The sequence below is a fragment of the Neopsephotus bourkii genome, unplaced genomic scaffold (assembly GCF_033783945.1).
Source record: "Neopsephotus bourkii isolate Nb327-2 ecotype Australia unplaced genomic scaffold, CSIRO-AGI_Nbou_v1 NB_414, whole genome shotgun sequence".
Taxonomy (NCBI): domain Eukaryota; kingdom Metazoa; phylum Chordata; class Aves; order Psittaciformes; family Psittacidae; genus Neopsephotus; species Neopsephotus bourkii.
Window position 1 is genome coordinate 1,852,038 of NW_026900918.1, and position 12,804 is coordinate 1,864,841.

Below are 12,804 nucleotides of genomic sequence, written 5' to 3' on the forward strand. Positions count from 1 at the left end.
AACAGGGCCTGGAATGGTGCTGGGATGGATGGGTGGGTGGATGGATGGACGGGTGGGTGGATGAATGAATGGGTGGGTGGATGGATGGATGGATGGATGGATGGATGGACGGACGGACAACCTGATTCTCATTAACTTGTAAACTTTATTCTCAGATAAAAGAATAGATGCTTTGAAGTCTGGCATGCAGAAAACCCTCTTTATTTGGACTCAGCTTTTTGCCCTTGGCTTTGTGCTGCTCCAGGCTGGAAATCATGGGGCTGGGTTGAGACATGGGACATTCTAGAGCTCCAGAACTGCAGTGCAGAGGCTTCCCCAGCAGTTTGGCTCACACTGCCCACTGCAGAAGGCCAGGTATGAGGGGGATCCCTGATTTATTCTATGAGGATAGGGTCAGAGGCATTAAAATTTTCCAGCCACAATAGCTTGTTTCTAGTTCATCCTAAAGTGAAGAGGAGGAAAACCAGGCTATGAATACCCAGTGCCAACACTCAGCTGGTGCTTGACAAAAACCTGCCAGAAAATCCATTATCCCACACAATTTGCAGCTTAGCACCTTCCTAAATAGAAGCCCAAAGCTCAAAGCTCAATGAAATCCATAGAAATCTCTTAGTAACTGTGCTATTCTTGAGTCAGGCCCTAATGAGCCAATCTGTCATGTCATCCAGCACACGCACAGCCTGAATTCCCACTTGAAGTTCTGTGCCGCCATAGAAAAAGCTGAAAAGAAGACAAAAGAAACCCTCTTTGCTTTATCAGGATGATGCCCTGGCTGCTTTTTATCCCTGCAGCACGCTGGACTCCGGTCACATGTGATGTAGTTGTCACTTAGAAGCGTCTCCCTGCTCCTTAGAGCCGCTACTTCCAAGCAAGCCCTGGAGGGAGCATGCTGTTGCCACCAGGCAGCTACTTCTGCGCTTCCCCAGTGTACAGTGTTGGCACCGCAGCCACGAGATGGCACTCCAGGATAGACATTTCCCAGGATGTAGCCAATCCCAGTGTGTGTTTCCCCCTCTCTAATTCCTGCTTGGAAGCTTTTAGCTGGTTTGTTTCTTTATTGCATGTGTAAACGCAGATGTGGGCAGGGATGCTTTGGCCATGAGGGATGCTCTCATGGAGGAAGCCCATAGCAGGATGGCATTTGCCAGGGACTCTTGGCACCAGTGCAAAACAGACATGCCAGGAGGGCGTAGGAACTGCCTTCCAACAGCATTTGGGCTGTTGGTCCTGCCTGGAATAAGGACACGGCTTCCCTCTCCCATGCCACTCAGCGGTAGGATGCCTGCGGATGCTCCTGCTGTGTCTCGTCCATCCTGGCAGGGGCTGGTCCAGGCGGTGCTGACTCTCAGAACCATAGCTCCCACTGCACCAGGCTCATTTCTTCTTGCTCATAACAATGAAGGCTGCATGGAGACCTCAGAGCAGCCTTCCAGTATCTAAAGGGGGCCTATAAGGATGCTGGGGATGGACTCTTCATTAGGAGCTGTAGTGACACGACAAGGGGTAATGGGTTAAAACTTAAACAGGGGAAGTTTAGACTGGATGTAAGGAGGAAATTCTTTCCTGTTAGGGCGGTGAGGCACTGGAATGGGTTGCCCAGGGAGGTTGTGAATGCTGCATCCCTGGCAGTGTTCAAGGCTAGGTTGGACGAGGCCTTGGGTAATATGGTTTAGAGCAAGGTGTCCCTGCCCATGGCAGGGGGGGTTGGAACTTGATGATCTTAAGATCCTTTCCAACCCAAACTATTCTATGATTCTATGAATGAGAAAATTCCTGTGATGGAGCTGAGGTAAAGCCCCATCTGCCCAAAATCCAGGCTTGGGTCCCTCTTGTGCTTGGGCATGAGGGATTCCCACCCTCCAGCAGTGTGTGACCCAGTGCTATGTGACCTCTGGATCGCTCTCCCTGCATCCCTGTCCACATCAGGTGAGCCATCTCCCATCCCCATCAGTGATGGAGCCTCATTTGTCAATAAGGGATGCAAATAGCCCCTTAACCCTCAGCACAGGAGACATGAAGCAGCAGCAGCAAGGACCATTGGCTCTTGGATCTCTCTCCTGGTCACCTGCTGAGCGTGTTCATTGCAGCTGCACAGGAGGAAAGAACCAAACTCAGTTTTTAATAGGGTTTTCTATGGATAGAGGTAATTTCCTTGTCAATCTCCTGTATCAAAGCAATGAAATCAAATTAGAGAAGGAGCCATCCTGACCACTGAGAGGGAAAATGAGCATCAGATAAATAAATCAGGTTTTGGCTGTTGTTTTGCTCTACCAGTAAAGACCATAAGTGAGGGTTAGCTGTTATTTCCAGGCCATCTCATAGCACAGAGTGGTTCATTACTGGGAAAGGGGCATTTAATAGAGATTCTTTATGGAGAAACAACTGTGACCGGATTGTTCTAAACTATGGAAACTGAAATGAGACATCACTTCCACACATACACAGCTGTGGATGTGTGAAAACCTCATGATGGGAGGGCACAAGGGAATCAGCTTAATAAAAGAAACCCAAACCATGAAACTATAGTTTTTTTTAACACTGTTATGAAATATTGTGTTTTTCTGGCAGTGCTCAAGGCCAGGTTGGACACAGGGGCTTGGAGCAAGCTGTTGGAACTGGATGAGCTTTAAGGTCCCTTCCAACACAAACCAGGATGGGATTCTATGATTTTCCTGACTTCTTCCCCCTGTATTGCTGTGGGGAATCCCTTTCTATTCGGCAACCCCTGGTGTTCCCCAAACACTTTTACCATGGTCCCAGTGCTGAGCCATGGGCCGGGGCAACTGCAGCATCCCCACCGCAGGATTCTTCTTTTGTAAAGAAGAAACAAAGATTCTGATGTGTAAAAAACCACCTAAATAGAATGAACCTGGGCATTGCAGTGGTTTACTGTCGCCAAATGTGTAGTATTCCTGGAGGGAGAAACAAGGGCAGGACTGCTTTCACCCAGCGTCAAACACCAAATCTCAGTTACTTCACTCCCCACGGTAACCCAGCATCTGCCACATGCATGCATTTGGGGGTCTCTGGGGTCTTTAGAATAGAAACTGTTGCTGCTCTAGAACCAAAATCCACCCAATCCCACCAAACAGGGATGGCCCAGAGAGGGGTGCCACAGCTCCCAGCACCAAACCCCAAGGGCTTTCCAGAGCCATTGAGCACATTAAAAGCCCCAGAAGTTCTGTGTTTAAGCATTGCTTAAAAGGAAACTGATCGGGTTGTTTTGAGGGATTTTGTTTTGGGAATCAGCTGTAAATGCTGATTATTCTTATTTATTTCTTTGATTTATTCTTGCCAGGGGTTGCTCTAAGAAGCAGGAGGGAAGCTCAAGTGATGATACACAAGTTTCTCACAGTATATATTTCAGGGGTAAATGGAAAGCACGTGTCTGGGATCACTTTATTAGTAAGGTAACTTGAGTAGCCCATTCTCTTCTTGAATTCAGCTGACATAGAGAAGCCTCCAGTCCTCATACGGGGTCTGAGCCGCAGGCAGATGCTGAGGCCAAAAGATCCCAAAGACCCGCATCTGGCACCCTGCCTCAGCCTCTGCCAAACACACTGCATTGCTGGCACTTTGGGAAAACCCATTCCTTAACTCCCCACAGCTACTTGACTGTGGCTCCTTTTAACTGCAGGCTATATTAGATCACCAGCTTGAAGAGCTGTTTCCAGGGAAGAAACACACGGATAAGACATGGTCAGGCAATATCACAATGGAAATTATCATTACAGAAATGATTTATCCAGTAGGAATTGCAAATCCCTTATGAAAGGGATTTCTGGGGCCACAGACACTTGGCACACACACACTGTCCTTCCATCCAGAGGATGCTGGAGTCAGGATCTGCTAAAGGCTGGGGCAGAGCCACATGCCACAGCAGTTTGGCCTGACCGCTCCTCAGGTTTCCTATATAACATACAGTTTATAACAACACTTTCTACCTTGGAAAAGCACTTTAAAGGTTGCCTGGCACTATGTGGGTACTCAATGGCCATGGAAGAGGGCAAGAAATGGGTGCTGGGGGCTCATGGATGGAGAACAAGGAGCATCACCCTAAAAATCAATGTTCTTGAAGTTGATGGAGCAGCGGTAGCGGCTGTCGAGGAACCGGGAGCAGATGAGGTTGGGTGAACAGGGGCAGGTGTGGTGCTGGCGCTTCCCGAAGAAAGGGACCTGTGGAGAGAGATGGGAGAGATGAGGACATCAGGGCTCGGCCAGAACCGTATCAAATGGGATCAAAGCCCTGAGAAAACCTCTGGTTCTTCTCAGAGGTTTAATAGGGATACACCTGCAATGAATCTCTGATCCCTCTGAAACCTTTCGCTCCTTCCTTGTGTGAGCAGGAGCCTCAGCATCCTTCAATCTTGCTCCCACCATGCCAAATCAATACAAGAGCACGGAGAGGGATGCTCCCCGCCAGGCTGGGATGCTGCTGCTAAATCCCCATGGATGAGGGATTGCAGCAGCATCGCGCTTTGGGCTAATCCCAGTGCACTGGGGGTTCTTATCAGACAGAAATCACGGCGCTGGGGCAGCTCTGTGGCATTAACTCGGCTTTGCCACGCTTGGCAGAGCATTTACAACCCAATTTGGAGCAGCGTGGCTTGTGCTTTTCATTGAAACAAATGGGCCAGGCAGCTCGGTCCCAGCTCTGAGTCAAGGTCTGCAGCACCCATGGGGCATCCTAAGGCTTAAGGCTGGAACAGACAGGCAGGGGGGTGCTCAAAAGACTTCAGAGGCTGGAACCAGCTCTTTTGTTCCTACTTGTCCTGCTATGAAGCATCTCTTTGTTTTGCTCCTTGAGGACCTTGCCAACATCTAATCAGTTCTCAAAACTCCTTTAGCAGACATTTGTTCAGGCAATGTGTGTTAGATCTGAATAATCTTTGTCCACAAATCTGCCCCTTGAAAGGAAAACCAGAGGTGCAGGATGCTATGAAAGCCACGTAGGCAGTGACTGTGGAACATTGAAAGCAGGGAAGTTTGCACAGGAAGCAGCTGTTATGAATGCTGCCTGAGGAAAGGAACCACCACGATCATGGAACCATGGAATGGTTTGGGTTGGAAGGGACCTCAAAGCTCCTCCAGCTCCAACCCCTGCCACAGGCAGGGACCCCTTCCACTGGAGCAGCTTGCTCCAAGCCCCTGTGTCCAACCTGGCCTTGAGCACTGCCAGGGATGGGGCAGCCACAGCTTCTCTGGGCACCCTGTGCCAGCGCCTCAGCACCCTCACAGGGAAGAGCTTCTGCCTTAGATCCCACCTGAACTTCCCCTGTTTCAGTCTGAACCCATCACCCCTTGTCCTATCACTACAGTCCCTAATGAAGAGACCCTGATGATGCTGCCCAGTGCTTCATCCCAAGTCCACCCCACCCAACACCAACCCCCTTTTCCCAGCCCTTATCCCCCATCCCAGCCCCATTGAGCATCCCCATGCTGGTACCTTGTGACTGAAGGGGTGGCACTCGTCCCCCTCCTGCCCCAGGGGGGTGCACATCCGCAGCCCCCGCAGCCACAGGCTGACGGCGCAGCAGGTCCCGCTGCCGCACTGCAGGTCCCGCTCGCAGGCCTGGGGAGAGGGATGATGTGAGGGGAATCTCCTGGGAAAACCCCTCTCCCACTTCCAAAGGGGGCCAGGGGAGAAGCAGCCCCTGGGTGTAAGCCCTGGCTGGGGCTTTAAGGGAGAAGGGGCTGTTGTTCCCATTGAGGGTTGAGCTGGGGAGGTTTTGGGGCAGAGCAGGGGTTGTGGTGCTGGGGTTTGCAGAAGGAAAGGGGATATCCCTGGTGCGTGCGGGGCTGGGACACACAGGGAGAAGTTTGCAGCTGCCCAATTAAAAGCAGACTTGGTGCTAAGAGCGGCGGCGCTGGGGGTGAACTCCTCGTCCATCGTGTACAGCCTATAAAACCTGCTAAATAATGCAAATGCCCATTCTGGGGGCCTGTTTTGTTAATAGGGAATAATGCCCATGACTCAGCCTCTTCCACCCAAGGCAGGTGGGAAATGGGAATCAGAAACCTCTTCCCCTGGGATGGGGAAACTGAGGCACGGATGCAAATGCTGCAGCAGCTCACCACCACAATGGAAGCCCATGAGGATGCTCAGAAGAGGTGGATGGGGGGAACATTAAGCAAGAAACAGGTCCCATTTTGCCCCCCAGGCTGTGTTGGCCATCACAAGAGCAGCTCATTGCACCCCCAACCCCTGCTCCAACCCATTCTCCTTATGGTAGCACAGGAAGAACCGATGGGGCTCATCCAAACCCCAAATGGGATCACCCCCTTCTTAGGGTACCACTATCACAGGAGCTATCAGCCACAAGTCCATGGCTCATATGGAAAAAGAGGTGTGGGAATAGCAACTGGGGAAAAGACCATGAGAGCAATGGAAAGAACACGATTTTAGGGTGCTGCTCTCTCACAGGAAGGCAATAAGGGGGGTTTGTAGGACCTGCCCTTTCCTGAAGGGAATTAATTCTCCTCGAGCATCCGAAGCACCTTGTAAGAACCAAGTACTACTGAAGATGAAATCTCAGCAATGATGGACCCTCACCTGCAAAGCCAGGGGGACTGATGGGGGCTGATAGGGGCTGCAGGCAAGCCAGGACCTGCACACGCAGCCTCTTCTCTCTGGTTATTCACAATGAGCCATTGAAGCCCTGGGAATGATAGACCCAGGTCTACCTGGCCCTGTATGGAGGTGGCTGCCCCCGGACTTGGCTTCGCAGCTCCAGGTTGGGCAGATCCAGCCAAAGGGAATCATAGGCTTGAAAGAAAGAGGTCTGATTGTGAGGGCAAAAAGGAGCCAAGAGCCAGTCGAAGTCCACCACAGAATTCCCATCAGCTGGGAAAAGCCGGGAGGCAGAGAGGAGCCGGGACACAAACACTCTGTCTTGGTTTTAAACAGAAGATTTTCTGCTGCCCAGGGTAAAAGGCAGGGATTCATCCAAGCCTGGCTTTGCTGAAACCAGCATCTGGACCCCTGAAGGATCACAAAAGCCTGGATCCTGTCCCCAAAACTCATCACTCCTCTTGCTTTTGGCATCACCTCGGTCCAGCACTTGCCCTGCAGTGCTGAGCTGTGGGACATGCTGATCCCCAGCAGCCCATTAACACAGCGCTGCCGCTCTCCTTTCCATCCCCACACTTCGCCTCTCTTATCATCACTTCTCTACATTTAGGAAGGAGAAAGGCAATTCGGGGTGCCCGAGCCCTTGTCCCAGTTGGGAATGTGCTCTGGAGGATGCCTGTAAAGATACAGCACTTTTCCCCTGCTGGAAAACTTCCTCAAAAGCCCTGTTTTCCCACATGCAGGGTTCATACAGTGCTGAGAAGCAGATAGAGCAGCTCAGTGCTGTGACTTTACACTCACATGGGCTGGGGGCTGGTTATGGGAACAGCATCCCTGTGCTGGAAACCCAGGTAATAAACTGCGGAAAAGCACCCAAACCAAAGCATCGAAAAGCATCAATTCCTGCCTTCATTCCCAAGATAATCGAAACAAATAAGGACTCTCCCAGGTAGGGTACGGAAGCAGCACTTACCCCGGTGATAACAGCGCAGGGACAGGAGGAGATGAGCAGGAGCAAGCAGAGGGTCTGCAGGATCCAGCCCATGGTGCCGGGGCAGGAGCCGTCTCCCCTGCGCCACCAAGCTCTGCAGCAGCCCCGCACCACGCGCCCTATATAACCCCTTCCAGCTCCACCACCCTGGGCTTTTTCCCCCCCTCGATGATCTCAGAAGCAGATGAGACCTGAATCTCTAATGGTGGAAGAGAAATATTAATAAAGCACCGAGGAAGGGAAAAAAAACCCCACCTCTCCCACCCACAGCCACATCCCAGGGTTATTTTTCAGCCAAGCCAACACAGCTGGATTTCCCAAGTCCACCCCTATATCCATATTTATCCCTTGACGGGTGTACTTAAGAATTAAATTAAGACTTTGTGATTGTTCAGCTAAAAGAGCACACAAGACTAAAGTTAGCCTGCTACTTGTGGGCTCAGAATAGCGCAATGGGTAATAATGTGCCTCTGTGATAAATATCCTGCAGAAACAGAGGCTGGGCTGCATTTATTTGTGAGGATAAAAGAAGGAAGAGAGGGAATAATATCTTTTTTAAGTAAGGAGGGTGCGTTTGAATCAGAAGCTAATGTGTAAATATGTTGATTTATACTCTGAAGTGTCTATCCCCCATAGCTCAAATTGCATTTGGTGCATCTCCTGGGAGCACAAGGGAATAAGACCAGGGATCGCTAAAGTGGCTAAAAAAGCAGGAAAAGATGGAATTACCAGCTTCTTCGTCAATTTGTACATCCCTTTAAAGGGATGAGATGGGAATGGGGGCCTCGACAAAAGCACCCACTGGCTCAGGAGTCCCATCCATCAGGTGGGAGAGGAGCAAGAAATCTCAGCAGCCTCTGAGATGCAATGTCCCCATGTTCCTCCCATGTGGCCCCTTTGCTTTTCCATGGCCAACATATAGAGAGTGGTACCCCACTGTCCAGCCTGGATTTGAATTGGACTCCCAGACCAAGTTCCCAATGGCCAGAGCTGTGCTGGCCAGGGCCATGCAAGCACAGATCATGGCTAAGACCCTTTACACAAGAACAGGAAGCAAAACTCCATTCCCCCCCCAGGCCCCAAAATAAAGCTGAGTTTGCAATTCTGACCCAGCAAGATGAGTTTTTCCAGCCCTGCATTGCCAGCTTCCATCCCCATAGTATCAGGGCTCCTCATCAGCATTATGAGTTTATAGATATATTCCCTCCTGCCTTTTCCCAATGAGGAACAAACACCCCCAAGCCTGATTCTGGGGCTGCTCCCTGCCGGACCTGCTCTTTGGAGGCAAATTAGGGACCAGGAGCAGCCAGAAGGGAAACATGGCCCAAGGTGATGGGTTGGGATTTGAAATAGGGGTTTGCTCAGAACCATATGGTTTAAAATCAGCCTTTCCTGCTGAGTTTCGTTTGTAGAGGATCAGTCCAGTGCTAAAGGGTCTATTTAATCACTTCTCTGCCCAGAGAGCAGCACTGCTTTTGATGCTGCTGCTTCCCTAAAGTCTCCTCCACCTGGGCTTGAACTAAGTAATCCCAATTCTCCCCAGAGCCCCTCCTTCCATAAATGCAGCTGTAGGGAGCATTGTTCTGGGAGGTTTCCTTGGGAAGGTGCTGATGGGGCAGGGAGGATGCAGCCCCCAGCCTCTGTTGGGCACATTTTTGCCCTGTCTTGGGGAGAAAAAGAGTAACACAAGAAAGGGAATCTGAGCCCATCCTAATAGAGTGGGATGCAGCGGGGAGCCACTGGACAGTGGGGATTGGGGGCTCCCGGTGCTGCCCAAAAGAGCTTCCAGCTGGATGAAGGAGAAAGAAAAATAGAATTGAGAGTAATGAATAAATCCAAGCTGCTGCTGCACTTCGCCCATCAATAACATTTTAATTTGCCAGCCTGACAAGGCAAGATCTATCGCCAGGCGCAGCCAGGAACGGCTTTAGCTGGCACGTTATTAGCATCGCCGAGCTCTGCGATGCAGCCACCATAAATTACCTCCTACTCTCTGCTGGCAGCGGGGCTCCTTTCTGGGGGGAGGAAAACCGGGCTGGGCATCACTTTGAACACCTCCTGCCTCAAGGGAACAGGGTGGGAGTCCTGATCCCCCCATCCTGGCACTGCAGGCATCGGTCCAGAGCGGCCCTTCCTGTTGTAAATCAGAATCATGGAATGGGTTGCATTGGAAGGGACCTGAAAGCTCCTCCAGCTCCAACCCCTGCCATGGGCAGGGACCCCTTCCACTGGAGCAGCTTGCTCCAAGCCCCTGTGTCCAACCTGGCCTTGAGCACTGCCAGGGATGGGGCAGCCACAGCTTCTCTGGGCACCCTGTGCCAGCGCCTCAGCACCCTCACAGGGAAGAGCTTCTGCCTAAGAGCTCAGCTCAGTCTCCCCTCGGGCAGGTTCAAGCCATTCCCCTTGGCCTGTCCCTACAGGCCCTTGTCCCAAGCCCCTCTCCAGGTTTCCTGCAGCCCCTTTAGGCACTGGAGCTGCTCTCAGGTCTCCCCTTCAGGAGCCTTCTCTTCTCCAGGCTGCCCCAGCCCAGCTCTCTCAGCCTGGCTCCAGAGCAGAGCTGCTCCAGCCCTCGCAGCATCTCCATGGCCTCCTCTGGCCTCGCTCCAACAGCTCCACGTCCCTCTTGTGCTGCTGCCCCAGAGCTGGATCAGGGCTGCAGGGGGGGGGCTCCATCAGAGAGGCCAGCCGTGCCCCCGTGTCCCTGCATCCCTCGCTGTGGTCCAGCTGTGAGAGGATGCTCCACCTGGGGAAGCCTGTGCAGGGCCATTAATCCACCACTAGAACTGCATTTTGCCGTTCAAACCCCAGCGCTGCTGCGCGGCAGGAGGGAAACACGAACAAACCCCACCGGGGCGCACAAAGACGGGAAAAGGGGGAGAAAAAACCCCAAACCCCAAGAACCGCACCAAAGGGCAGAAAGGGGAAGGCCGCCCGGGGGGTGCAGTGTCCGGATCCGCGTCCAGCCCGCAGCCTGGCTCATGTCTGAGCCTGAAGCGGCTGCTTGATCGCACAGACCCCGGAAGGCTCCGCGCCGGGGGCTCGGGACCTGCCTGGGGCTCTCCCCGGGTCCCCGCACGACGCGGCCGAGCGGGCGGCCCTGCGCGGCGAGGCCTTTTGGCCCTGCGGAGCCGCCGTCTACGTGAGCGACGCCACTGCCAGGGAGGGCGGAAGTGAAGGGGCGCGGCAAGATGGAGGGGACGCTGGAGCAGCACTTGGAGGACACGTATGGGCCGGGGCAGGGCCGGTGGAGCCGCACCGGGGACGGGGAGAGCGGGAAGAGAGGGGCAGGGCCCGCGGGGACCCGCAAGGGACGGGGGCGGGGGGGCCTATGGGGCCGCACCGGGGCAGGAGGAGGGCCGCGGCCGCCCTGCACTCACCGCCGCTGTGTCTCTTCCCCCCGCAGCATGAAGAGCCCCGCCGTTGTGGGCGTCCTGTGCACGGACTCGCAGGGGCTCAACCTGGGCTGTGAGTAACCGAGCCCCACCGCAGAGCAAGGGCTGGGCATGCTGGGCCTTGCCCGGTGTGGGGGTACCGGGCCCCCGGGCTTTGAGCACGCTGGGCCCTGTGCTGCTGGAGCCTCCCACCCGCCAAGGGCCCCCGACAGCCCCATGGCACTCACCTTGCCCCCCGCCATACGCTGAGAGGAACCAGAGCCAGCTCTTTCTGCCGCTGGAATTCAGGCTTCCAGTGCTTTGAGGGCATCAGTGAGGGGAGATGCTGCATCGGTGCTCAAGGGAGGCAGGAGCGGCCCCCACAGCTCCAGAGGGGATCAGTTTAACTGGAGGCACATGGAATGGTTTGGGTTGGAAGGGGTCTGTAAAGGTCATTTAATGCAACGCTGTCTCAGTGGGGAAGCACGGTTGTTCCTGATAGATGTGGCTTCAGCCAACGTCTCCCACCTCTCGCAGGCAGAGGAACCCTCTCGGATGAGCACGCTGGTGTCATCTCTGTGCTTGCGCAGCAGGCAGCCAAGCTCACCTCTGACCCAACCGACATCCCCGTGGTGTGCCTGGAGTCAGACAGTGGGTGAGTTCCCAGCCAGCGGCTGCCCTGGGGCTCTCCTCATGCTGAGCTAAACTGGGGGAACTCTGAAGCCATTGGGGGAAGGTGCTGACTGCCATGGGCATGTGAGTTAGAATCCCAGACTGGTTTGGATTGAAGGAACCTTAAAGCTTCTCCAGCTCCAACCCCAGCGCCTCAGCACCCTCACAGGGAACAGCTTCTGCCTTATATCTAAGCTAAACTTCCCCTGTTCCAGTTTGAACCCGTCACCCCTTGTCCTGTCACTGCAGTCCCTAATGAAGAGTCCCTCTGCAGCATCCTTGTAGCCCCCTCCAGACACTGGAAGCTGCTCTGAGGTCTCCACACAGCTTCTGTTCCCCAGGCTGAACAGCCCCAGTGTTCTCAGCCTGGCTCCATACAGGAGGTGCTCCAGCCCCTGAGCATCCTCGTGGCCTCCTCTGGACTTGCTCCAACAGCTCCATGTCCTTATGTTGAGGGCACCAGAATTGCACACAGTGCTGCAAGTGGGGTATCATGAGAGCAGAGTAGAGGGGCAGGATCTAGAAGTCTACATTCATGGGAGCTCAAGCAGCAGGAACTGCAGTAGCAGTAGGAAACCTTTCAGGGGTGGTGGTTACTGCAGCTTTATTTCTTCCACACTTGGGATCCCTACAGATAGCAAAGCCAGTGCTGGAGCAAGTCAGTGTTGCAGGCAAAGACTTCTCCATCAGAAAAGATGCAGCAACCATAGATCTAGTGCTGAGCTGGAGGTGCTGCAGCCACTCACTGATACCCCTGTCCCTTCTCCGCCCCAAGTTGACTCCTACTCATCCCAGCACTTTTCTTGATGTAGGAACATCATGATCCAGAAGCACGACAGCATCACTGTAGCAGTCCATAAGCTGGCGTCCTGACCACCAGGAACCCGTGCAGCGCTTCACTCCCCCTCTGGCTCAGCTCCTCCTCACTGGACAACCTCCATCCTCTGTTGCTCGAGCCCAGAACATGCCTGCAGTACCAAACCTGGGCTGAAGGTTCCCCCTCTCCACTTCACCAGCTCCTTCTGCAGCTGTCGGTGTCTCTCACCCACTCTTTTTTAGCACTTGTGCTGCTGAGGATGAAAGGGGGTCACTCACCACGCTTGTGTAATGATCAGATACTACAGGGTGTATTTGTGTGCATGGCCTTAGTTGTTGGAGGCATCAATAAATGACCTGCAAAAACACCTTTGCTTTCCTTT

General features: G+C 53.4%; 2 protein-coding genes across 3 annotated transcripts; one reads left to right on the forward strand and one right to left on the reverse strand.

Moving 5' to 3' along the window:
- Positions 1 to 3,187: 3,187 nt before the first annotated feature.
- PROK1 (prokineticin 1) lies at positions 3,188 to 7,670 on the reverse strand. Of its 2 annotated transcripts, XM_061349375.1 has the most exons (3): positions 7,545 to 7,670; positions 5,447 to 5,572; positions 3,188 to 4,176 (listed from the first exon to the last, which is right to left on the reverse strand). In XM_061349375.1, exons 1-3 carry the CDS (start codon positions 7,614 to 7,616, stop codon positions 4,057 to 4,059), a joined length of 318 nt encoding a protein of 105 aa, XP_061205359.1. In that variant the 5' UTR covers positions 7,617 to 7,670; the 3' UTR covers positions 3,188 to 4,056. The 2 variants fall into 2 exon arrangements, with proteins under 2 accessions (XP_061205359.1, XP_061205358.1); XM_061349374.1 differs by lacking the exon at positions 7,545 to 7,670 and having other exon boundaries at positions 5,447 to 5,834.
- A 2,986-nt stretch (positions 7,671 to 10,656) lies between these two features.
- Positions 10,657 to 12,789, forward strand: LAMTOR5 (late endosomal/lysosomal adaptor, MAPK and MTOR activator 5). The gene is made up of 4 exons (XM_061349377.1): positions 10,657 to 10,785; positions 10,966 to 11,027; positions 11,471 to 11,588; positions 12,418 to 12,789. Exons 1-4 carry the CDS (start codon positions 10,751 to 10,753, stop codon positions 12,476 to 12,478), a joined length of 276 nt encoding a protein of 91 aa, XP_061205361.1. The 5' UTR covers positions 10,657 to 10,750; the 3' UTR covers positions 12,479 to 12,789.
- Positions 12,790 to 12,804: the final 15 nt, after the last annotated feature.